At 39.3% G+C, this 26,591-nt stretch overlaps 1 protein-coding gene across 3 annotated transcripts; it reads left to right on the forward strand.

Moving 5' to 3' along the window:
* Positions 1-6,475: 6,475 nt before the first annotated feature.
* socs5a (suppressor of cytokine signaling 5a) lies at positions 6,476-23,528 on the forward strand. Of its 3 annotated transcripts, none has more exons than XM_051124342.1 (2): positions 6,476-6,743; positions 17,661-23,528. In XM_051124342.1, exon 2 carries the CDS (start codon positions 17,680-17,682, stop codon positions 19,264-19,266), a length of 1,587 nt encoding a protein of 528 aa, XP_050980299.1. In that variant the 5' UTR covers positions 6,476-6,743; positions 17,661-17,679; the 3' UTR covers positions 19,267-23,528. The 3 variants fall into 3 exon arrangements, with proteins under 3 accessions (XP_050980299.1, XP_050980298.1, XP_050980297.1); XM_051124341.1 differs by lacking the exon at positions 6,476-6,743 and adding an exon at positions 7,231-7,462; XM_051124340.1 differs by lacking the exon at positions 6,476-6,743 and adding an exon at positions 7,238-7,671.
* Positions 23,529-26,591: the final 3,063 nt, after the last annotated feature.

Raw genomic sequence — 26,591 nt, forward strand, 5'->3', positions numbered from 1 at the left:
AATATTATATTAAATCATTATTTTGTTTTCCTCATATTTCCTAGTGATTAAGTTACTGTCCTTGAGTGCACATTTAATTCCTATGATGGTGGCAAAACCTAATCAGTGTCAAAAGATAATTTATCAAGGGACGTTTTTAAGCTTGTATTTTTTTTCTAATGTATTGGAATCATATGACAGAAAATGTTAAAAATAGGGTCGTTCCTTTTGCAGCATATCCAAGACTGATTTCTGTGACCAAGCTCGTTTTCCCCAAAAAAATTAGTTTTCATGTGAATTTTGCTTGATATTCAATCATGTGAATGTCAGGCGTGGACTGATAAGTTGATGTTGGAGTAGCCTTTTCTATTTCATACATAATAAAAAATAATACTACTAATAATAAATGTACGGATGTATGTATGTACAATGAATTACATAAAATAACACAAATGTTTTGGAATTATGGAAGTACTACTTACAGTGTTCCAGTATTTGCTAAGAAAGTACAAAGAACACAGAATCCAAGATCATAACCAAAAGGAGATTACACCTTTATGCAATGTAGGCTCCAAAAATAACTCAGCAGCTCCATTGCATCAGTATATTGCGTCACCTGGCTTTTTTTTTATCTTGTGATGATGGTGAAGGTTCTGGTACATCTGGCCTTTGAGAAGTGAAACGGAAAGCTGACTGACCTAATAATTATTTGTTCCTTGGAAAAACATCACAGTGGAATTCAAGCGATGAGTTGTTGGTTTTTAATCTAATACGTAAACAGGTACACATTTACATTACTTAAGTTTTTTTTTACACCAAACATAGTATAAAATTATGTTTTTCTGGAAATTTTACAGTATAAAGAGACAGTTCACCCCAAAATGAAGATTCTGTGCACAATAATATTCTCGTAGCTTCAGAACATTACGGTTGAACCGTTGAAAAAAATCTCGTGTTCCGAAGATGAACAAAGGTCTTACATGTTTCGAACAGGGTGAGGGTGAGCAATTAATGACAGATATTTCATTTTTGGGTGAACTGTCCCCCCCAAGTAATATATATGTTAACACATACACTAATCAGAGGTCAAACCATTTCTAAATTTTTTAATTAAAAAGGCAGAAGTGAAGAACCATTTGGGAGTCAAAATATATCGCTGAACTGAACCGAAGGGTCTGGCTCACTAAAAAGTCAGAGTTCCCATCACAAGTGGCAAGACCTGCTGCGTGCTCTGCTTAATGTAGACCTGCTGTGACAATGTACAAGGGTTATGCTGTTCTGTTGTTAACAGACCTGACGTCATCAGTGTATGACAAGATCAGGATATCAGAGCATGGCTTGAATCACAGCATCCATGCAAGCAGATCAAATAAGCTATGTTACTGTGGAGACCAGGCGAACTAAATGCTTGGCCCTCAGGCTTTGTGCACTGTTCATGACCCATGTACATGAAAATAGGAAGAGTAACTAATTGTGAAAAAAAAAAACCTGGAAGGAAGAACAAGCATGCATTTGATGTGATGTAGAAATGCTGTTTGTCTCCGTATTGCAAGATATTGTCAAGTTAATTAACAGCTACACAAACATTTAAAAAAAATTAGCTTTTATTTTTATATTTTACATTTTACCTCATTTTTAGGTGCTTTTGTCATTTTTATTAGTTTTTTAGCTTTTAGTTTATTTTTCAGTTTTAGTGATTTAAAGAAGAAATTGTTAAAGATGTTATTTTTGTTTTCTTACAGCACAAAAGGGGGCAATCATGACCTAATGGTTAGTGAGTTGGGCTTGTAACCCAAAGGTTGCTGGTTTGATTCCCACACCAGCAGGAATTGAAGGTGGGGATTGTGAATGAACAGTGCTTTCAACAATGACAGAATTTGCATTTTTGTGTAAACTATCCCTTTTAGGCAAGGGTCAACTATAATACAGAACTTAAAGGTTGAAATGTCTTTTCAGGAAAAGGATTTTTTATGTCATTAATGTGCCCTCAATGAGCTGTATCTTTTTCATGTTTCATAGCTTTTTTAAATCTAAGATCTACCCTTACAGTTTCTTTTTTCTATTATAACAGTTACAAGTGTTAAAAGTGCAATTTACAGACACATGTAAGTCCACACAAGAGATGGGAAAAGATATCTGTGCAAATTAGTGTGGAGAGCTTCTTCACGCACAGGACTTTTGTATTTGCTGGTGACGTGAGGAACGAAAGCTGTGTCGATCACGCTTGAGATACAGGCCATATGAGAAACCACATGTTCTGAAACAGAAGCTTCCCTTCACAAGAACGTGTACAGCGACAGTCACATTCAGCACGTGGTGATAAAAGTCATTAATTAAACTGAGAAGATTTTATCAGATAGTGACATTAAAGATTTTATCTGACTTCAAAGTCCAAAACTGTATGTCTTTTTCCTCTTTTGAACTTAGGGTAGCTTTTAAAGAATATCATGGTCACTAATACAGTGCATGTACACTACTGTTCAAAAGTTTGAAGTCAGATTGATGCATTCGTTTGATCAAAAGTGACAGTAAAGACTTTTACATTGTTACAAAAATTTGTAAAGTATCACTGTTTCCATAAAAATATTAAGCAGCACAACTGTTTTCAACATTGATAAAAATATAAAAGGTTACTTGAGCACCAAATCAGCATATTAGAATGATTTCTGAAGGATCATGTGATACTGAAGACTGGAGAAATGATGCTGAAAATTTAGCTTTGCCATCATAGTGTCAGGATCATGGATCTGTTTGATGTGTTTTCGCCCCGGTTTCTGTTTCTATTCCTTTGTTTCCTTATTTGGTCATGTTCCTGTCCCCGTTTAGTTTGATTATAATCCCATGCACCTGTGTTTCCCAATTACCCTGTGTATTTACGTTCCTGTCCTTACATTCTGTCTCTGTTGGGTCTACTTGTAATATACGTGTGTTGGTTCCCACTCTTGTTGTGAATTTACCCCGTGTTTGCCTATTAAAGACTGTTTACATTTATTTGTGCCTCCTGGGTGCTTCCTCAACAGCGTATCATGACGGAAGACCCAACCAAAACCAGTATGCCCCCAATTTTTGTTTCTTGTTTTTGCACAAGTTTTTTTGTTTCCGTACTGTTCCCCTCATGGATCCCTTCGCCGCAAAGTTCACCTCCCTTACCCGCAAAGACCTTTCCCTGTTGGAGTATGTGGTTAAGTTCAACCAGCTCACATTTTAACAGTATTTGACGATGCCTTCACCACAAGGAGAGACCCGTGGAGCCGAGGCTGGTTGTTACATCAGACCAGGTGCCAGACCCGGCAACCACGCCTGCCACAAGGGAGCAAGCCGTGCACAGCAACGTTGTGGAGAGGAGCTCTGCCCACTGCATCACGGCTGAGGGTGAGCTAGTTATTGATCTGGGACTGTGTAACTGGGAGGGAGAGGCTACCGTTCTAGAGTTTAGCCTGGAGAGGGCTCCTTTTCCCCCATCCAGCCCAGAGAGGTCTTCTGTTCCTGAGTTTAGCTCATAGAGGGCTCCTGTACCCAAGTTAAGCCAAGAGAGGGCTCTTGTTTCCGACCCACTCCTGCCTCCTCCTCTGCCATGGCCTGGCAGTCCACTGGCTTCACTGGGCTCCCTCATTCCTCCTGCTCCACATTGGTCTGTTGTCGACCATCCTGTGCCTCGGGACTCCACTCCTCCGTCTGTGCCTTGTCCCGCCGGCTCCGTCAGGCTCCTCTATCCCTCTGGCTCCACCTTGGTCCTCTGTTGCTCCAGGTCCACTGTGGCCTCCCAGATCCACACCTCTGTGTCGGCTGCTGGTGCCATCGGCTCCACCTCGGTCCTCCGGATCCTTCTCGTCATCCTGGCTCATCGGCTTCCCGTCTCCGCCTAGGGTTCCTCCACCACCTGCTCCGCCGCAGCCGCCAGTCATCAGCCCTTACTCCTCCATGGCTCCTCCCTCCGTCGGCTCCACCGTGGGGCGTCATTATGGCTGTGGTCTGGGTCCTGCCTGGCGCTGCCTACTCCAAGTCCCTCCTGTCGTCTCCCTGGCTCCTCCCTCTGTCTGGTTCGCTCTGGTTCCTCCTGTTTCCACCTTGGCTCCTTCCTCTGTCGTCCTCCTCCCGGGTATCCATCCTCCACCTGAGCCTCCTCACAAGTTCCCACTCATGCCTCCCTCTGTTGCTGTCTACGGCGTGAGGACGTGCCTTCTGGGAGGGGGGTGATATGTCAGGATCATGGACCTGTTTTAATGTGTTTTCGCCCGGTTTCGGTTCTTGTGTTTTCTTATTAGGATATGTTCCTGTCCCCGTTTAGTGTGTTTTCCAATTACCCTGTGTATTTAAGTTCCTGTTCTTGCATTTTGTCTCTGTCGGGTCTACTTGTGACATATGTGTGTTGGTTCCTCCTGTCATGGATTTACCCGTGTTCACCTATTAAAGACCGTTTAAATTTATTCGTGCCTCCTGCGTGCTTCCTCAACAGCATACTGTGACACATAGGAATAGATAACATTTTAAAATATATTGAAACTGAAAACAGATATTTTAAATTGTAGTAATATTTCACAAAATTACTATTTGTGATCTAATGAATGCAGCCAAAATAACAAAACCACACTATATCACACACAGTGTCCTATACATGACTCATCCACTATATTTTGAAACAATTTATTTTATTGTATTTATTATTTGAACGGGTAGATCAGGTTCACAAACCATTGACAAAAAGACTCAATGATTTCACATTTAGATTTATTAATTTAGCAGACACATTTATCCAAGATGACATAATTAAGAACCTTGGTGATGTCAGTCTTTTCACCTCATAAAGCTTTTGCATATGGTTTGAGATAACTGCAAATATAGCACACAAGTTGTATGGACTATAGTTTGGACGTCTTTCTTTATACATGTAAGCTTCAGGCCTCATTAAATGTAACTGTATAGAAAAAAACATCAAAAGCATATTATTCAAAATCTGAATGAAAGCCATAAAGGTTTGGAATGACACAAAGGTAAATCTGGTTAATCTTTTTTCATGCCAACACATCCATAAAATATGAACTTCCATAAAATATGTTCCTTCTTGGCAAGTTATTACTATTAAAAATATTATTATGAAATACTATTACTGTATTCACTTACTTTAATGCTGCCTTCCATTCTAGTATCACGCCTTAATTCTGTGGAATCTGTATTTCAGCCAAAGATCTTGTGATTTCTCAGTTCATTCACATGAATTCTCAAAGCATACCAAATAACCCAATATCAATATCCTTAGAAAATCCTTTTAACTCACTTCCTGTGTTTTAAAAGTCTTCGCTTTGAAAGACGAGTGGAATCACTAAAAATGAGCAGTTTACAGTGCAAATAATCAGATTAAAGTGAATTAAAAGACCACCTTACACTATAAAAGTACCAACATAACAAATGCAGTGTACAAATATATAGATCAAATTTGTGTTGTGGTTAAAAAGGGCATTTTTAAGTTTAAAGCGGATTTAATCAGTAGAGGGCAGTATATCACTTTTAATTACTCCATAAAGATTCATTAAAACAACTTTCCATGAAATGGGAGGTGGGGGTTGTCACAGTAAATTAACTAAGCCTAAACTATACTTATTTCTATATACCCCCATTCAACAATAAAGCTAAGTGCGAATATTTTGTCAGAATCCAAGTGTTTCCAACGAACATTACTACTGAGCACTGCAGTATAGCTGCCGCAGTTAGTAAGGAGGGAGAACATTTTTGCCTAATCTTGTTCATGTGAATTTTGCTGACTTGGACTTTCTGAGGTCTCATGCTTAAGTAATCCACAGAGAGCCATATGAATATCAAAGTATCTGAGCACTGCAAGGAGATGAAAACCATATGTTGTTAAGAGTCCAAGTACACATGAACTTTACTGTATTGTAAAGGTCAGTGGTTGACACTGTGGCTTACAGGAGATTTTAAAGAACAGCCTGCCTTTGTCACACAACATGCAGACGTCACATGACTAGGTTGCATGAAGGGGACACTGGATAAAGGGAGACTCACATGATAGTCAACACTGTTTTTTTTCTCTCTCTATTTAGAAACTATTTTACTATTTTTGTTGTATTCATAAATATAATGTCAGTGTTTTTTTGTTTTTAATATGACATTTCGTTACACTCACAAATTCGTTATGCCACATTACATAGGCCTAGCTACATAACTGAACAAAATCTTATAAATCAAGTGTTTGACAGCCATTTCTCGATGTATGTGCAACCTCAAACCATTTTAAAAGTACTAAACTTAAGTTTTGTTCAAATTATTCGTTCTTTCAATCGGCAACACTTCTCCACAATTGCATACAGTACGGTGTCACTGTGGTTGCTCATGTTTCTAGTTACATAATCGCCCTACATTACACTACATGGAGAATCAAAACACGTTATGCAAGTTACGATCCATTCGCCCGCGTTTGCTTTTATGTTGTCAGCACAGACAGTTAACGTCTTAACTTGTGTTTATATCTCGACACCCAAGCAACCAGCTGAGTCCTGAGGCGGTCGTCCATCACTGCAGTCTGGGGCTGGATTATTGAAGTCCGAATCGTGAAAGAATCGGATCTCTATTTATGCATCTGTTGAACCGGTTCACAAACCTCGCTTTGACGATTCGTTTATCGAGCTGAATAGGTCCGGGAGAAAATTGTTCGGACATGCCCGATTTGCGATAGTGTAAAAGAGAAGATAATCAGAAAGAGAAGATAATACGAACTTTAAAAGTGAAGTGAAGACTTAATGAGGCGAAAAGTAAGTTACTTTAGGCTAACAGCCGAATTGCAGAAATGTTACAAGATATTTAAGACGAATTGGAAATATGTTTACAATTCAATTGTATGTCTTTATTGTTTGTTCAACACACGAGTTTTGGCTTTAAGAAATATTATTATTATTATATATTATATATTATACAATATGTATTGTAGCGTGCAAAAACTAGTTTTAGTATGTAATTTCAGTGTAAATTATGATTAAAGTGCTTTATGCATACAAATCATGGCTGAAACAAACTGAACTGAGATACGTAAGCTAAATACTATTTGTTTTTTTCTTCTAAAGTCACTGATAAAACGTAATAAAAACAAATAAACTGCAAAACGTGCCTATATATGGCTTTATTGTTTGGGACCACGTATAGGCGTAACTACGTAAAAGAACGTCTGATTCATTTTTGAACCGATTCTTTGAAACCAACTGTTCAAACGAACCGACTCGCGGAATTGAGTCGAACATCCCATCACTAGCTGGAATTCGAGCGGGGAAGTGACGCTTTCTTCCAAAGGCTTTCCCCATCCGTATCCGCCGGAACACAGAACTTCGTGCAATTGGAGTCCCTTGATGTCAGTCAACAGCAGCTTTGCCACCACCTCTCCTGATTCTCTTCTCTGCTGCACTTGGCGACCATATCGGCCGTCAGGGAAAGAAATGCCAACGGGATGAGGGGATCGTAGGCCATGTAGATACAAAATGTAAAATGTTTACGATTTCATCGACACATTGATGTGCAGTTTGCTTCTCGGTTATCGCAGTTATGGTCCCAGTCGTATCCCGTCCGTGTGTTTTATCCACCACCGTCTCTAGCCTCGGGAAAATGTACCCGACTATTCTTGATAGCATTTTTTTCGCAAACAAAAGAAGACACCCGAAAAAACAATAAAAGAGCACGACAGAAGGATCGGTGAGTTTATCTCTCCGTGTGTTGTGAATGCGCATCGATTATTTCATGTTATGGCGAATGTTCGATGGCTTTTAACTAGTTTTTTTCAGTCGGCCCCCTTTCTGGATTGTCCGAAGCCGGTTCAACTAAAGCAGCCAAGAAAAATGTATAAAGACACTTCGAGTTATTTACAGATTTGGATTGATGATCCACATATAATTCGTGCAATTCAGTGGTTCTAATATTAAAGAATTTGTGGAGAGAATCATAAAGACATCCCAAAAAATACCGCTATTTCCATGCCTGGTTTGACTGCTATACCTACTAAGACTAGCTGCACTGTTAATGCAAGGCCTACACTAGGCTGTTTAACACGAAAGTTTAAGTCAAGTCAGTAAATAAATTATGCTATTAATTTTTTTTAAATGACATAAATTTAGGCCCATGGCCAAAAAAGGAAATTTGTTTATGTGAGCTCCAGATTTATAGACATATACACGTGACAGCTCATGAAATGACATAACATGTCAAACAATAGAAATGCTTGGCCTTGGAGTAAAACCTGAATTCAGTTTTGTGGTATAGACTTTCATGTTCAAGGTATTTTTAACATATTTCTTAAAATGCACGTTTAATTAATATATTTTTATATAATCAGTGTCACAAATTAACTTTGTTTAATAGCAGTATTTTATAATTATGAGGTAAACTTTTTTTCTATTAATTTTTAACGTGTAAAAAAAAAATCTTTATGTTAGATACTGTGATTGAATCTGTTCAGTCTGAATTGGAACAATTATGACTGATAGGTGTAAAATCAGCTAATTAAATTGAATATGAAAGAAGCCATAAATAATCCCAAGATATCATCACTGCTAGAATTTGCAGTGTTTGTGGAGAAACAAAACCTGTGCTGAATCTGTTAATAGAAACTTCTACTATATATCTATAATACAGCTCATTTTTAAATATCTGGGATGTTTTTGTAACTTCCAATAGGCAATTTGCACCGAGACGTATTAAGTGTCTGACTTGCGTATGTTTGAATTTGCAAAAAGTGCAACGATCCAAGTGTTATCAAGTGGGAAATGTTACTCAATATAGGTTTAATGCCTATCTATATGTCCTAAATAGGGAGTTGTGGCTCATTGTTGCATAAGATTTACAGTGGTGTAACATCAGTAGGCCCGTTAAACCTCTTTAACACTGCAGCTTTACAAAGGTCTCTTTCCCAAAAAGTGTGGTTTGTGGAGTTTGAGGATGCCTGGGAACATTTTCTATTTCTGCAGACCTGCTGCAGTGCTAAAGATTGTCAGTTCATTCTGAAAACATATCAGTTTTTGAAATAGTCTGCTTGTTCAGGGTATCACAGATACATTCTCTTGACACGCAAGACAATTAGCAGAGTGTGAGAGAGACTAAACTCCTTCTGGTGTATTTCCGTGTGCAGAGGTTAAGGCCTGTCCAGATATTTTAGTTGTCTTGAGCGGGGCTTAGACATTGCAACAGACGTTTCCTAGAAAGCTGCTTCACTACACTAAGTACATCAGTAACACTGTACAGTAAGGTCTCGTTTGTTAATGCATTAGCTAATTTGAAATAACATTGAGCGGTATGTTTTTTTTTTACAGCACTTATTAATCATCGAGTAAGTAATCATCAATCAGCAAGTTGTGTGACTAGGTTGTATGATTCAAATTAGTCTCAAATATCAATGCTAATAGATGTATTTACTTTTTATTGTTATTTTATCCACCTTTTCCTTCCTGTAAGAGTGGGCGCAGCCATTTATTTGTTTTTAAGTTTATGTATCTGGCTTCCGGTCTCATCTGCGCCCAGCTATTTTTAACCGCATAAAACAGCTCTTTTTGCTGCTTGATATTGCAAATTGGTGTGTCTCTTACCAAATTATTTGAATGTATTATCTTATTTATGAACACACTGGTTTGTCGTTTTACCGTTTACTGCACGTTGTTATTCTTTGTTATTTCCCAATAGCGGATAAAGAACTGGAAGTTTTGCCCATTGGCTTACTTCTGTATTGAAGAAAAAGGTGGATATACTTGTTTTATTAAAGAAATTAAGATTACATCTGTCTTAAAATGTACACTACATGCTTAAAAATAAAGGTTCTGAAAGGAGATTTTTGCAGTGATGCCATAGAAAAAACATTTTAAAATAGAACCATATTTTCATAGTGTGAAAAACTTTAATTAGTCTAAAGAACCTTCTTCCATTTTAAAGAATGGAAAGATTCCATGAATGTTAAAAGTTCTTAATGGAACCATCAATGCCAATAAAGAACCTTTATTTTTAAGAGTGTTCTGTTTGGGGTTTGGGTTCTGTAATATTTTTCAATGGTTTAATATCTCTTATGCTCATCTAGAGCATTTATTTGATCAAAAATACAGTAAAAACAGCATTATTGTAAAATATTATCTTTTTTATTTTCTGTTTTCCTAATTCTAAAATCAAATGTTTATCTTTAAAGGCAAAGAACATTCTTACAAGCTGTTTTAGCTCAAAATAACAGCGTTTATTTAAGATAGAAATATTTTGTAACATTATGAATGTCTGTACAGTTAGTTTTATTTAGCAGAGATGCATTCAAGTGAACAAAAGTATTAATAAAAAATAATAGACCCCAAACTTTTAAACATTTGTGTACATCATGCTGTTAAGGGGATAGTTCGCCCAAAACTGAAAATCCTGTCATTTATTGCTCAACCTCATGTTGGCCAAAACCCCTAAGACCTTCGTTTATCTTCGGAACACAAATTAAGATATTTTTAATGAAATCCGAGAGCTTGTTGCTTAGACAGCAATGTAACTACCATGTTCAAGGCCCAGAAAGGTAGTAAGGACATTGTCCATCTACCATCTCTACTGCTAGTAGAGAGGTAGTAGGGACATTGATAAAATAGTCCATGTGACATCAGTAGTTCAACCATAATTTTATAAAGCTCTGAGAGTAGTTTTTGTGCACAAACAAAACAAAAATAAAGACTTATATAATAATTTCTTCTCTTCCGTCTCAGTCTTTAATGCACAATCTCTTCTTGTGGCTTTATAAAATTAAGGTTGAACCAGTGATGTCACATGTTTTTTTTTTAATCAATGTCCTTACTACCTTTCTGGGCGTTGAAAGTGGTAGTTGCATTGCTGTCTATGCAAGCTCAGAAAGCTCTTGAATTTCATCGAAAATATCTTTAATTTTTGTTTTGAAGATGAACGAAGGTCCTACAGGTTTGGAAAGACATGAGCGTGAGTAATTATTGACAGAGTTTTTGGGTGAACTATCCCTTTAAGTTTTAAATTATTACATGGATCATAATTGTGTGGTCACATATTAATTATGGATCTAAGCTTGTATTGTTCCTAGCGTTTAAAGGACGAGTGTAGAGTTGAATCGAGTTGCCACTTTCTTTATAGAGCAAGTAAAGCACACCATTGCTGTGGCTCTGTCTTATCTGTTGTGCAAGGAAGTACAACCCACCCTGTCTGTCTCCTATCCAGGGCATGGATGTTATCATCAGCTATCAGTATAACTCTACCACTTAGTGTATTCATTTTTTACTTTACATAATACAGATGTTTTTCATTTAATATAGTTTCTTATCGCCAGAGAAGGGCATACTTTACATCTAGTAGTTTACTGAAGGTGTATGCGGTTGATAGGGGTTCTTTCTCAATTTCATGTGGCGCTCAGACTTTTTTCAAAAGAGCTCAGGCACATAGAGCATACAGGCAAGATCTGTCTGTGAACAGAAATTTAGTGTGGATGTTTGTTTCAAATGACTGTGAAGATTTGTGAATGTCTGTCCAGCATGAGAACGAGGCGCACTGCTCCGTACTGCTTCCTCTTCTGGCGCTTGGGTGCTAGAGATGTCTGGTGTAGAATTTGGCTGCAGTATCAAGTGAAGGGGGGTGAGGCCTGGGGGGACAGAGGGGGCTGGGCCCACGCTACCAGGAAGCTGCTGCTCTGGGCAAGGCTTGTTAGCGTTCTTGGTAGCAGAAACCCTAGCTGAGCAGAGAATAGCATAGTATTTAACGGGCTAGTGTTTTGTGATCTGGTGCCAGGGTTCATCTGCAGACAGTCCTGTTGCATCTAGTCAGTGAAGAACAAGAGGATCACAAGAACAGATCTGTTAATCCATTAATATGCTTTAATTGGTTAAAGCAAAAACTGAAGTTGTGGAGTGTCCTGTAGGCGGCAGAATAACGAGGGTTTAAATTAATATGTATTTATATGTATGCATGTAATTGTGTCGCAATAAATCGGTCTCTGGGATCGATTCCAAGCTTAGTTTTGAGCAGCAGATGGCGCTCTATGCTAGTGTTTAACCGCACACTCAAATGCAATTTGCAATTTAAAAACTAGCCTAAAGCGCCATCTGCTGTTATAAAATAGGCTCAGATTCGATTCCCGAGAGAACCGCGACGCATCGGAAAATCGCAGAATCAGTCAACGAATTGATTTATCATGACACCCCTAATGTGTGTGCCTTTTTTCAAACTGCCACTGGAAAAGTACAACTGAAGAGTTAAATGTAAGATTTGGAGCAATTCTTGTATTTCTGTACATACCATTTAAACTCTAATCTCATTGCAGTGCATTTGCTAAAAAGCTTGAAGGGATAGTTCACCCAAAAATGAAAATTGTCTCATTTATTACTTAACCTCATGTTGTTCCAAACCTGTAGACCTTCATTGTTCTTCGGAACACAAATTAAGATGTTTTTGATAAAATCCAAGAGCTTTTTGACCTTGCATAGACAGCAACGCAACTACCATGTTCAAGGCCCAGAAAGGTAGTAAGGACATTGTTAAAATAGTCCATGTGGCATCAGTGGTTCAACCGTAATGTTCTGAAGCTACAAGAAAACTTCTTGTGCATAAAGAAAACAAAAATAACGGCTTAACATTAACATTAATGTTTGTTGGCAGTGTATGTACAAATCTACCCTATAATGATAAAAATCCATGTGGTGGTTTTTAATTAATCTGTAAAAAAAATATCCCCTTTTTCAAATCGAGCCGTTCTCAGATGCCTGTCGGTGTGGTGTCACACCAACAGAGGCCGCTCCCACATAGTTGATTGACATGAGCTCTTACTTCAGACCAGCTGTCACAGTCCAGTAACTTTCCTTGTTTTGATGCCAGAGCAGGGATGTAAGTTAGACAAGAATATCTCCGACTGAGCGATTGAGGTGTTGTGTTGCTGGATGTAATAATGAACATAGTGGTCGTCATTTACTCCCGACATCTGAGCCGCTGAAGATGCAGTAGATGACGTTTGTTTGTGAAGGAAATGAGCCTCCCGATCTACATATATCCGTCTATGTTCGCGCGAATCATTCGTGATCCAGCTTCACTTACAGCAGAAGTGCGGCTAAACGCGGCTAAATGCGGCTAAAGTAAACAAGACCATCTTTCCACAGAGAGAAGAGAGGGGCGGGGTGAGCAGAGCTCATTTGCATTTAAAGGAACAACCCCTGAGAATGAGATGATTTTTGCAGAGCTCATTTTGACAAGGTAAAAAGGGTGTTGTTTTACAAAACCATTGAGAATTTTTAATCAAAGTATATTAGAGACTTCATTAAGACCCTAAAAAATCATATCAACTTGTGGAAAATGGGCATCCGATGACCCCTTTAAGGAGGGACAATTTGGAAAGAGATTCATTCAAAATGAATCTGTTGCGTGGTTAGAAGGTGAGCTGCATAAAATCTTATGATATTTACTTGAATGAAACTAGACTAAAATAAAGATAATTCAGATGACTAAAATATGACTAAAACTAAATGGCGTTTTAGTCAGAAGACTATGACAAACTAAATCAAAATTTGCTGTCAAAATTAAAACTCTCTAAATCTCTAAATGAAAATTTGCTATGCAAATGTTGGCAAAAAAGTCAACTAAAGGGGTTCTAGCTTAAGTGATTGCGGATTATTATGTAATTAATAGTTGTATTTTAATTTTAATTATTATTATTATTATTATTATTATTATTATTTCAGTGTCTATAGAATGAGTGGATTCGGTTATGAAGAATGGAATCTGTTGTTACTTTTTTGTCGATTTCTTTGCGTATTTTTCTTGCAGTTAATTTGTAGTAATTTATTTTCTTGTAATGTACAATATACAAGTATATAGCTGTATTTATTTAATAGACGTTAATAGTGTCTGAGAATATATTGAAAATCAATTTACGCCTAAAAATAAATGTTTTCATATCAAGTGAAATATTTAACATTTTAGATTTCCAGGGTGCTAATCAAGTAATTAAATTTGTTACACTCATCATGTGAACTCCTTTGTACAGACAGTCAGATGTTCTTCCACTGAAGCACAAGATGCTCTTTGGATCTTTCTCAAATCATGCTGGGGAACATGATCAAGTTTGACCCAGGCTTATGGAGTTCATGCAGCTTAAGTGCTGCTGTCATTAAAGTAAAAGGTGTACAAACCAAGTACTGAGACATTTAGAAAATTTCTAACTCTTAAGCAGTTAATTAGTAATGAAAACATTTGTATTTAAATGAAAAGCATTTTTACAGTGTTATCCATGGACCCTTTGTAGACTGTCCTCGATCTCTCCTTTATCTCCTGGGTATTTCTTCTGAACTTTTGCTCTCTGCTACAATTAGTCTTTATCTCTGTCCTGGTGTTGTTATCAGGACTATAATCTATTGTGATATAACTACATACGTAAGTATAATATAACTATATACGTAAGTCTTGAATGGCAAATTCTCGGGTAATTTGTAGTGTCTGTGTTGGTATGATTTCCACTTAGTTGAGGAAGGGGCACTGCCTTTGCCAATATTCTGTCTCAACCCATTTTTGAGCCAAATATTTTAAAATAGTTTTGTTTGTTTGCTCTTGGGGTGCGGTTCTGTCTCTTAGCCGCACAAGGGAGCCCCACAGCCAAACACGAGCCTCCCCTGTATCACGTGCAGAGTTAAAGAAAACATTATGGATGGAAACATTCAACAAAACAGCCAGACACCTTACGTCATGTATGTGTTATAGGTTGTATAGAACATATGCACATCCTTCTAACACAGGTTTAGCATTCCTTTAGGTATGAGTATGGTTGAGGGGTGTACTTTAGTTTTGGGAGCTGGTCTTTTGCCTGGTTGGGTTTCAAAAGAGAATATATTGAAGATCTTAAAAGTTTTCAGAAGGTCTGTGTTGGGAAGTGGTTGACTTTAGGTGATAGACTTTGTCTTTGAAACCAGAGTGCACGGGAAGTTCATGTACATTCACTCTTTTGTGCCTCCCAACCATGTTTGCTAAGGCAAGGTTATATAATATCAATTTACCACAGTTCTAGTCATTTCAGTAATGTGAACACTGGTCACGCAACACTTTTTGCGCAATAGTCTTGTTTCAATATGTATGCAACTTTTTGATTGAGAATCTAAGGGGAAAAAACAAATGACCCTTGACTTCATATTTAGCACACAGTTTCACAGAATACATCTTAATGAACTCAGCAACCCCTTTTCATGAACCCTTCTAACCACCCTGCTCTACAATTTTACAAATGTTATGTAGTGCAAGTTCATTCTGGAAGTGGAGCAAGGTTTCTGAGTTTGGGGAAAAGGTCAGGCTTGTTGGCCTTGATGCACATTGTCACCATAGCTGCACTGCCAGATCTGAACTTTGATTTATGGGCATCCTTTATGCTCTCAGAAATGGACAAAGACAGGGTAACAAGAGGACAGAGGGGCGGAAAAGACAGAAGGAAGATGCTCAGAGTTAATAGGCGTTTGCTGTATGTGCACTAATTTGCCACACTGGCGTTAAGCAGCAGGTTTTTGCAGTGGGTTCTACCAAAATGTCACCATGTCCAATATTTGGAAATGTGATTGAAGGTGAGGGTTTGAAAGTACAGGGCATTATGACTTGCTTTCCTTTTTTAAATATAGCTTGTAACTCGTCCAGTTGAAAGAAAATTTCAATTCTCAATTGAAGTTGAGATCCCACGCCATTTACTGAAATTAGATTTATTACATATAATGCATTTACAGGTCGCTAACCTGATGACCACTAGCACAAAGGATGAATCCACCATATTATTAAAGAATATGGTTCACCCAAAAATGAAAATTGTGTTATTAATTACTCACCCTTATGTCATTCAAAACCTGTAAGACATTCGTTCATCTTGGCACGTCCAAGGCCCAGAAAGTTAGTAAGGACGTCGTTAAAATAGTCCATGTGACATCAGTGGTTCAACCATACATTTATGAGGCTACAAGAATACTTTAGTGCGCAAAGAAAAAAAAAGGATTTTATGAATTGGAATTTGACATGACAATGAGGAATCTGTCTTTCATGACGTCTACATTTTTTAAATTTTTTTAATTTTTTTTTAAATTTTATTTTATTATTATTTTTTTTTTTACAAAAAAGAATCTATGCTGATACCAGTTGCTGATTTTCTGTCAACATCACAATTCATAAGTTGGTCAAACAGCTGCTAGAAAACGTGACAACCATCCTTTTCGCCATCCTTTAGGTGAATAATGCACTGTAGCTCTTTCTCCCACATGACCTACATTCTGTTGTACTTTTTATCAGGAGACTTGATGAACTATCATTAATTATTCAAGGCAGTTTTTCTCTCTCGTTCAGACTTCTCTTGTTGTGACATATTTCACATTAAATAATTTAAAGTCTTGGTTTTTGATTGCAAATTAATGCAGTAACATGTTTTGATAGGGGTGTTTTTATTTTTAACATTGTTACTAGTTTTATTACCTTTTATTTTAAATTTTTGATTCTAATAGAAAGATATGCACTTAGGTTATACAGCTTGCTTTATGTGTTCATAGGTGGAAAGTTCATCCTGTGAAAGGATGGGTTAGCCAGAGTATGTGCGCTCAATAAAGAAGCTAGTTTTTCTGAGTACATGCAGTCCTTGGGCTCATGCTTCACCTGGAGGCGATCGCTGCTCTATTTTTTGCTGACTCACGTTTGGCCTGTTCTGACTTTTTGGTCAGGTCTATCACGGTGTTGCTTTTGTGAATAATTGCTGGTGAGCACATAATTAGCCCAAACCCAAATTCATGCTTGGGTTTGGGAAGAGTGCATGAGCTTTTTCAAGATTATTAAAGTCAAAGCTAACTCAGATGCTGTTTTACACCATGATTACAGAAGATAGGATTTACGGAGCTCATACAAAATCTCTCCGTTCATTAGCTGCTCAGTGCTCTGCTGTGACGGGTCAGAAAAAGACAGGCCCAGACCGGCATTGTAACTCAGCCCACGGCAGCATGTTGACTGGGAGCAGTTCCATGAGTTCATTTTTAGCGCTGGCCTTGAGACTCAGTGAGTCTGCCTGGCAACACTTTAATCACTTAGGCCCTGTTTACACCTGGTATTAACATCCGTCTTGGGTGATCTGATCCTAAGTGGTCAGGCGAGAAAGATTGCTGTATACACCTGGAATTAACATGCGTCCCTGTGGCCACTTGTGATTGCATCTCTTATTGAGTGATTGCCACTTCATGTTGATAGAGCCCAAAAAAAAAACATTAATGGAATAGTTCACCCAAAAATGTAAATTACCCCATGAGTTTGGATGGTCCTCACTGCCGAACACAAGATCCGAGGGATGAGGTTGGATCCAGATCCAACTCCTCCCACATTTCATATTCCTAAACCCAACCGTCTCTACCCTCGAATGAAATTATGCAAATTATGATTGTGTACATTGAACTAAGTATTGACTGATTTAAAACCAAAGAAGTGCAAAAAAATTAACACTGGCACAAGTAACAGACAGTCTTTAAAACACTTTTAATAGTACAATAGTTGATTAACAGGGGAGAACTTTATTATTGTTCAGGTTGCATCTGGATAGAATAACATCAACTACAAAGACACAGTGGTCACATTTATTTCTGTCCTTCTCATTTTTTATACACTTATATTTAGCATTATATGCTTATAACAATGTGGCTTCTATCTTATTGATTTTTGTCATCATGTTCCAGATCCAGGTGCCCCCACCTCATGGAGAAGGTTGGCAAGGTGTGGAGCAACCTGAAGAAGGGATGTCAATCTCTGCTCCACACAGATGGGGGTTCTCGCATTGAAACGCCACCACAGCTTCAACCGCAAACAGACACGGTATGCCAGAGTGTGGACAAGGCCCAGGGAGACAGCACATTGGAGGCTGCAAGTACATCTAGTAGTGTGGCAGCACTCCCTCTAGTGGCATGGAGGACCGGTGGGAGTGTGACACGACAGGGCCATAACTGTGTAGTGGATGTACCCCAGATACTAGAGATCACAGTCGAGCAGGATACTGAAGATGCTCGTGCTCCTCTGGGAGCCCGCAGAGACTCTTATTCACGTCATGCACCTTGGAGTGGAAAGAAGAGGCACTCATGTTCCACTAAGGCTCAGAGTTCTCTAGAGACCACAGATCGGCGATCAGGCCGGTCTCGGCGCAGACATGGGACTGGTACCAGCCGTGAGGAGTTGGAGCCAGGGGCAGCACGCTCAATCCGGCAGCAGATCCATGATACAGTGGGCCTGTGCCTCCCGCTGCGCTCATCCTCTCGGAACAGTCACCTTCCACTACCCAAACGTAAGATACAAATCACAGAGTTGATGCTGGAGACGTGCCCCTTCGCACCAGGATCAGACCTTGCCCGAAAATGGCACCTCATTAAACAGCACACCGCACCAGTCACAGTGACACCAGTAGATTCATCCTCAGATGCTTGTGGTGCTGCCTGTGCCTCACCGGAAGATGAGGAAGAGCGCTTGCGAGAAAGAAGACGACTTAGCATCGAGGAAGGTGTGGACCCACCTCCAGATGCCCAAATCCACACAGTGGAGGCCATCACAGCTCCTCTGGCTTCTCTTTATAAGCTGGGACCCAAGTTGGCCCCTGGAATGGGTGAAACCCTAGGCGATAGCCGGGGGGCAACAGCAGCAAACTGTGACTCTGAGGACGATGATACCACCACTCTTTGCTTGCAAGCTCGCAGGCCCAAGCAGCGACACGCTTCGGCTGAGGGTCTCCTGAGCAGCAAGCAGCCAGGTCCTTGGAAAGTACACACTCAGATTGACTACATCCACTGCTTGGTTCCAGATCTGTTACAGATCACAGCACTTCCCTGCTACTGGGGTGTGATGGACCGTTATGAGGCTGAAGCTCTGCTGGATGGTCGGCCCGAGGGTACCTTTCTGCTGCGGGACTCTGCGCAAGAAGACTACCTGTTCTCCGTTAGCTTCCGCCGCTATGGCCGTTCGCTGCATGCACGTATTGAGCAGTGGAATCACAACTTCAGCTTTGATGCGCACGACCCTTGCGTGTTCCACGCAGCCACAGTCACGGCACTCTTGGAACACTACAAGGATCCTAGCGCTTGCATGTTCTTTGAGCCGTTGCTCACCGTGCCTCTGCACCGGACCTTCCCATTCGGCCTGCAAAGCCTTGCTCGATCAGCCATTTGCAATGGGATCACCTACGATGGCATCGGGGCACTGCCACTGCCCCCTGCTCTGCAGGACTACCTCAGGGAGTATCACTATAAGCAGAGGGTGCGCGTACGCTGGCTTGAGAGGGAGCCAGTCAAGGCCAAGTGAGGCAGGGCAGATACTTCTCAGCTCTCCAACAGGAGTAGTCCATTCAGCACTTTGCAGAGGTGGAGGAATTACATTTTTTGTTTGTGGGGGGCAAGGGGTTGGAGATATGAATGGAGGGACCTGAAATCGAACACAATATATAAGCTTCTATCATTTTTGTTATCACTCTAGCAAACAAAGAAATTACATATACAGTGGGCTCTCCAGTGTGCACATTTCACTACAGCTTCTGGACTAGGATGAAGCAGCAGAGGTCTTGGTGTCATTTTCCCTTCTCCCTCAGTTCCCTAGGGGGAATCTGCAGATACAGATATTATGCCCTTCCATTCTTTCACCGCTTGACTATGTGGTTTATAGCCATTTCACTTTATTTGTGTTGTACCGTTCACCTCCGCACCTTCAATTCCCAATTGCATTGTTAACATTTATTAAAAGAAATATTGCGGACAAATTCTGAGGGGAGGGGAAATGAAGGGTGATGTTCAACTATTGCTTTTCCCAGCTTCTTTCATCATCCTTAGCTTTCATGGTGCTCTGTCAGTGGTTCCCATGGTAACATTCTGCGCTCATCCTGTGGTTAGAGGAGGAGGCATTCTAGAGCAGGAAATAGAAAGGCTTTCACCCTGCTCGCAGAGAACGAGACAGAAATCCATGAAAGATGGATTGACCTTAAACTAAGGTGTCCAGACAGCTTTTGGGAATGCGTTGCAGTGGAGAGAAGGGCTCTGTGACGTTCTGCTTCCTTGCGCTTCCAGGAAGCGATAAGGATGACGGTGCACAACGTGACGCGGTGTGATGTGAGAGCGCTTGGTTTTCAAAAAAACATAGTTACTCACACTCTGCGTTCTGTTGCTGTCAGTATGTTTTGTAATCATTAATTCCTACCACTAATTGCACAGGGGGGGGTGACTAATTCTGTGTTGTCTTTTTGTATTGTTTTGAATGGTCTATCAGTGCCCTGGAAGTTGGGCGCTGATTGAGAGCACTTTAACTTAACTGTGCTTATGTTAGTGGGTGCAGCAGAGGCAATACATAAACCTGCTACACTGGGACCATTGTTGTTAGGCATAAACACCCTCCTATATAGGAATAAACACTCTATGCTCACTTCGTCTAACCCACGTTGTTCTAGAGAGGACAGAGTAAGAGTTTGAGGTGACCCTTTGAGTGCCATTGGGTTGGGTCAGGCTGCCTTGCTTGGCTTGATTTTGGGATTGATCTGTAGTACATTTATCAGATTCTTTTTCGAAAGCAACTGGAGGAAGGTTCTGGATTTAAATAAGAGTATAATCACATTATTGGCCTCTAGGCCAAGACCAGCTTCTTGATCACTTTAGAACAGGGGTGCCCAAACTCAGTCCTTGAGGGCTGGTGTCCTGTAAGAGTTTAGCTCCAGCTTGCCTCAACACACCTGCCAGGACGCTTCTAGTATGCCTAGTAAGAGCTTGATTAGCTGGTTCAGGTGTGTCTAATTGGAGTTGGAGCTAAACTCCAGGACCGAGTTTGGGCACCTCTGCTTTATAATCAGTCATATCCACACTTGAATTTCTTTGACTAAGTAAGAGATTTCAAATGCAGTAGGTGTTTTTTGATGAATGCTGCAAAAAGGAAAAAACAGATTTATAACTCTCGTACCATTCACCCCATCTGTTTAATCTCAAACAAGATCACTTAAGCAGGGTGCCTTCATACATCTAAAGCTTTTAGTTCATCATATGGTGCATTCAGTGGATGTTACTAAAGGTGGTCCAATTGGAAAAGACATCCTTTCCAATGACTGTTCCTGCGCTGAGTGCCAATGGCGCTGTTAGACATCCTCTTCACAGGCCTGGTGCTGATGTATGATGCATTTTAAGTACTGCTAGGGATATGACTATTGATTCCCACATCTTTCTGACTTGTTTTCAATTGAGGAGATCAGGTAGAACTGCCAAATGCTAAGCTCAGGCTCGCAACACCTAAATAGCAGTGTGGTACCGTGCGACTATAACCAGCTTTGTGTGTATGTGTGTGAGTGTGCTGCACTGCCCCTGACCTCCCTGTCAACCGTAAGAGACTTCTGCTGACGTGTAAAGTTTTGTGCTATCCACTCCTCCCAGGCAACACTAATCCACAGTCTATCCTGATGCATTTAAAGTCGTCTTCCTGCACGTTATCCCGTTGAGTCTTTTTTCCTTGCACAAGGATGTCGGGAAGAATTCAAAGACCCGAGGAGGAAACTTTGGGGCGACGCCGACTCACCACTGTGTGGTTTGATCTCTCACCTCCTCTCTTTCTGTAAGGTGTGGGTGAAATTAGTGCAATTTAGACAGAGCCTTGACTTAGATGGAGGTTGTGAAGCAGGGCTCAGGTTGACATGGCATCTGAAGGGGCCAGCTGTCCTGCTTACGCTCACCTGTAAAAGTGTCATGCTTGGCTTCGCTCCAGACACTCCTCACTGCACTAACTCATGAAACTTGACGTGTACCTACCTATACCTGTGTGTACCAATTTTCATCAGGGGTGGAACATTTGCTCAGTCAGATGGGGGCGGAGATGGGGTCCTGATGCCTCTTCTCTCCCCCCTTTGTTTTCCCTAGTTTTACTAAAGACGTAATGGTTTAAAATAGATATCTATCTATATATATATTGATACAGATTTTAAAATGAAATATTTTTAATATTAGTAACTGTAAAGAAATGCAATAATATTCTTGGGCTTAGCTCTAACGGTGACCCATGTGAAAACTGATGTGAAGACGGTCTCCTTCAGGTTAGGATCATTCTGTTCACATCATGACAAAAAATGGATATGGTGCAATGTGTCATAAAGGTGTGAGGGAGAAACTATAGATTAATGTGACCAAAGGTTTAGGTTTGGAGAAAAATTGTCAATGAAATAGCTTTTAGACATCATCCTTATAAAATGATTACAAAAATGTTCCAAGTTAAACATTTTCCAAGGACTAGTTTAGACCCTAAAGGTGCTAATTGGCTCACTGTATGGATTTATTAACTTTCAGAAGTGCCTTTTCTTAAATTTTCTCACCCTTTCCCTCAAGTAACCCAACTTTAGTGATCCCCAGTCTAGTTAATTTGCATGTTGCAGCAAATGAAAGCAAAATTCCCTGTTGTAGAAAATGCAACGAAAACATATGCATTAGTTTTATTTGTTTTTATACAAGTGTGTAGTTGTGCCCCGCAAGAAAGTTGAAAATATCACAAAGAATTAGCCAACACAAGCTTTTAATTCCTCATAATTTAGTACCCAATTTAAGGTCTGGATTTGCTGATTATCTGTTCACCAGAACAATGTAGTTAAATGTAATTATGACATATTTATAGACTATCAGGTGTATGATTGACTCAAGTGATCGGTTAGCATGGATGAAGACTTTATAACAAAGCAAGAGATTCTCAGATGCATTACTAAGGTGTAGATTGACAGGCTCAATATATGCCCGTCAATAATCCTTGCTGGAGTAGCTGGAGTTTCTTTTAGAAAAAAATGTTAAAATGTTAAGAGAAAGTCATTTTGTGTGCAAAGCCTTGCACATTACCAACAGGAAAGGTTTTCTGTTCAATGTTATTTGATGTTTCTGTACACAAACTATAGGGAGACGTTGTGTTCAACAATGTTTAGACAGAAATAAAAGACTGACTGGTTGTCTGACTTGTATTAAATTCTGTTGAATCTGTTTCAGATTCAATAAATCACAAGCATCACATGGTAACTATGTTACCGTAAAGCTCTATATGCACATTTGTTTTAGAGAAAGGGGCTGAAGGTGAGGTTTAGGACTGGGTGACAGCACTTGACAATGATTAGACTAAAGATGACTTTTGTGCCACCCATGACCTGCCTCTGTATTGGACCCTTGGGACTAGCCCCTCAAAACACTTGCTGAAACATGCACCATGGATTATCTGGAGTGACGTGGTTATCACTGTCTCTCACCATATTATATGTTTCAGTTATTATTATTTTTTTTATACACTGCCCAAGGTTTGTATTGTACAATGTAATTACTCGCACTTGATGTCCTTTCTCTTATCTTTCCTTCATTCTCTCTTATGTAAAGTTAATGGTCCCTACTCCCAGGCTGTTACTAAGTTGCTCTGTTGTATTATTTTGTTTGACTTTGGGTTACAGTTTGCTGTTTTTGGGGGGCAGAGGGTTGCCGCTCTGCTTGCCCCTCTTTCACCAGTACCTGTCACTCTTGGTGCTCTTGGCTTATGCTTCATTGTCTTAATATTCAAAAATAAAAGTGTTGTATGTGTAATCCGTTTCCTTTTTTATTTAGCACACTGTGACACCAGGTTGCTTTTACCAGGATTGATAAATAAAATCTAATTTGTGGTCTTGGTAAAAAAGAATTTTTGAAATTTTAAAAGTTCACAAAAATTAATAATTAAAATAAATATAGCTGCAAGCAGCGATGATGGGCCCAAGCCATCAGCGCAAAAGTTCACCCTAAACTGGAATACAGATGCAGTCAAAAGTTTTCATGCACCTTACAGAATCTGCAAAATGTTCATTATTTTACCAAAATAAGAAGCATGCATGTTATTTTCTACTTTACTTACCTGAATAAGAAAATTCACATGAAAGGCATTCACATATAGTCCACAAAAGAAAATAATAGTCGAATTACAAAAAAAAAAATTATGCATTAAGAGCCAGGGGTGAATACTTTTGAACAGAATGAAAATGTGTACATTTTTCTTATTTTGCGTAAATGTCTTTTTTTTTTTTTTTTTTTTTTTTTAAATTTAGTACTGCCCTTCAGAAGCTACAGAAGATACTTGCATGTTTCCCGAAGACAAAATAAGTTACATTTACGCTAATGTTTCCTTCTGAAGCATCAGTGAATGTTTGAACCTTCTGTAATAGTTGCATGTCCCTCAGTTGTCCTGTGTGGAAAGATGCATCTCAAAATCATACAGTCATTATTGGAAAGGGTTTGAATACACAGAAATGCTGAAAAACCAAATAATTTTTGGGACCTGAAGGATTTTTCTGAAGAACAGTGGGCAATTTAACTGTTCAGGACAAACAAGGGACTCATTAACAACTATCACTAAGCAAAAAACACAGCTGTGAATCATTCAGGTAACAACACTGTTAAGAATCAAGTGTATGTAAACTTTTGAACAGGTTCATTTTATAAATTCAACTTATTTTCTCTTGCTGGCTATATGTAAATATCTTTAATGTGAAATATCTTATTTGGATCAGTACTAAATGGAAAAAAAAAAAAATAACCTGCATTTTGTATGATCCCTGTTATTTTGGTAACATTTTTCAGATTTTGCAAGGTGTATGTAAACTTTTAACTTTAACTGTGTTTAATTATGCTTTTTAAATAACATCACTTCAGTTAGACTTTGCTTAGCAGCCTATAAGCTCAGCATGGTGATTACGTGTTTAAAAAAATAAGTTAGTGTGCTACATTTTTGATTAGTCATTGAGGAAAGGCCAGGGATCTTACATGACTCTAAAACTGAAGGCTGATTCAGGAGTCAGGTTGTCATGTGTCTGCAGTGTGTTCTGCAGACCTCAGGTAAAAATAGTAAGCGGTTTCAATTTATCTGCAGCAGACCTTTTTAATAACTGAAAGGCTGCATTGATTGAGGAGGAGATGGAAGATGGGAGGTAGGTGGAAAAAGATGATGTAATCTCTCAATCGAATCCACTAGCCATATCAAACCAGTATTATATAATGCATGTCTTGCCAATTCTGCATTAACCTACGTTCCATGTGTTTTCATTCCCCTCTTCTGGACACTTTGGTCAGTGGGTAAATGTGTAGGGACCTAGAGGAGTTCAGTATGGTTGGAGCCTGCCTTGAAGACACTGTACTGTGCTATAAATACACCCAGACATCTGGGCCTTGCCAACAGTTAGAAGTTCACAGTAAGGTTCTCATGGTCTTGCGTTAGCCACAATGGAATAACTGTGTTCAAGTGACATCTGGTTCATCTGGTCTTGTCATCCAGGTCAAAAGAGGTAAGAAAAAAAATAGCTTGTTTCTTTTTAACGGCCTAGACACCTAAACCCTTATTTTAAAGATTTTTCTTCTGTCTTCTGCTAGTGACTTTTGACATTTATATTAAAAATCTTACTCATTTACCTTCAGGGCTCTGTAATGCTCAGCTCTACCCCCTTGTGGCTCAAAATACCTTTTTACAAGAAGCCTGTTCTGCAGATTCATAGAAAAAGTCCCAGGTCACTCACCTCTTATTGCTGGACCCAGCATAGAGATTCCCTCCTCCTTGACTCTGATACTATATTATGTTGTCGGTTCATCATTCAGGCTCTCCGTCTCTTTCACAGAAACGGGGAGGGCAAGGGTCAGGTTGCATTCTCTCTTCTGCACACCATGTCTGGCTAGCGTTTGTAAGACAACCATGTAACAAGCAGTGGACTACCAAATGACACGCAGTAAACCTATTCATCAAACAATCCGCATCAAAATAAGGTCTAGAATGATTTCTAAATCCCTAAAAGGCATCTGCTTTTTGCTGGATTAAACTTGATACAGCAACTTCCAAGAAGTCTATGATTTGCTATTGATTAAGGGTTCTAAGAACTCACTCCTGCCAACACTGAGATGTAGTTCAACCGTTCACACACACATAGACAGGTGCTGACAGGAGCAGGTCTCTTTTGGAGGTCATGTTAGGTTCTAGTGTGGACAGCGAAGAGGGATTTGTGCCATCTGAAATTCAGCACTGTAGATGCTAAATTTTCAGAAGATGTACAAAATAGCCTTAATTTTCTTTCTGTATGTGAGACTTTTCTGTCAAACGACGAACATTTAAACAAGAAACCAATATTCTGTGGTTTCTTACTGTTTATAACAAAAAAAATGTAGAACTGTAGGCTTACTAACAATGAGTATCCACCCTTATTTTTCTGTAAGAGCGGGCGCAGCCATTTGTAAGTTTTATGGGTCTGGCTTCCAGTCTCATCCGCCTCCGGCTATTACAAAGCTGTACAAAACGGCTTGTTTTGCTGCATGATATTGCAAATTGGTGTCTCACCATGTTATTTGAATGTATTATCTTAATTATTAACACACTGGTTTTTAGTGCAAACTATTTTACAGTCTACTGCACGTTGTTCTTCTTCTTGTCATGAAACTGAAGTCTCCCTGATAGCACACGTACATCTCGAAGACGTCTATTTGACGTCTGCATTTACATATGCAAGATGAAGTTTGCTCATCTGCAATGTGTCTGTTGGACTATCAGATGTCAAATAGACATCTGTTAGATGTCTTTAAGAAGTTTATGATTTACAATGTATGTAAAACTGAGATCTTACAGACATCTGCCAGACG

The sequence above is a fragment of the Labeo rohita genome, chromosome 12, assembly GCF_022985175.1.
Source record: "Labeo rohita strain BAU-BD-2019 chromosome 12, IGBB_LRoh.1.0, whole genome shotgun sequence".
NCBI classification, from domain to species: Eukaryota; Metazoa; Chordata; class Actinopteri; order Cypriniformes; family Cyprinidae; genus Labeo; species Labeo rohita.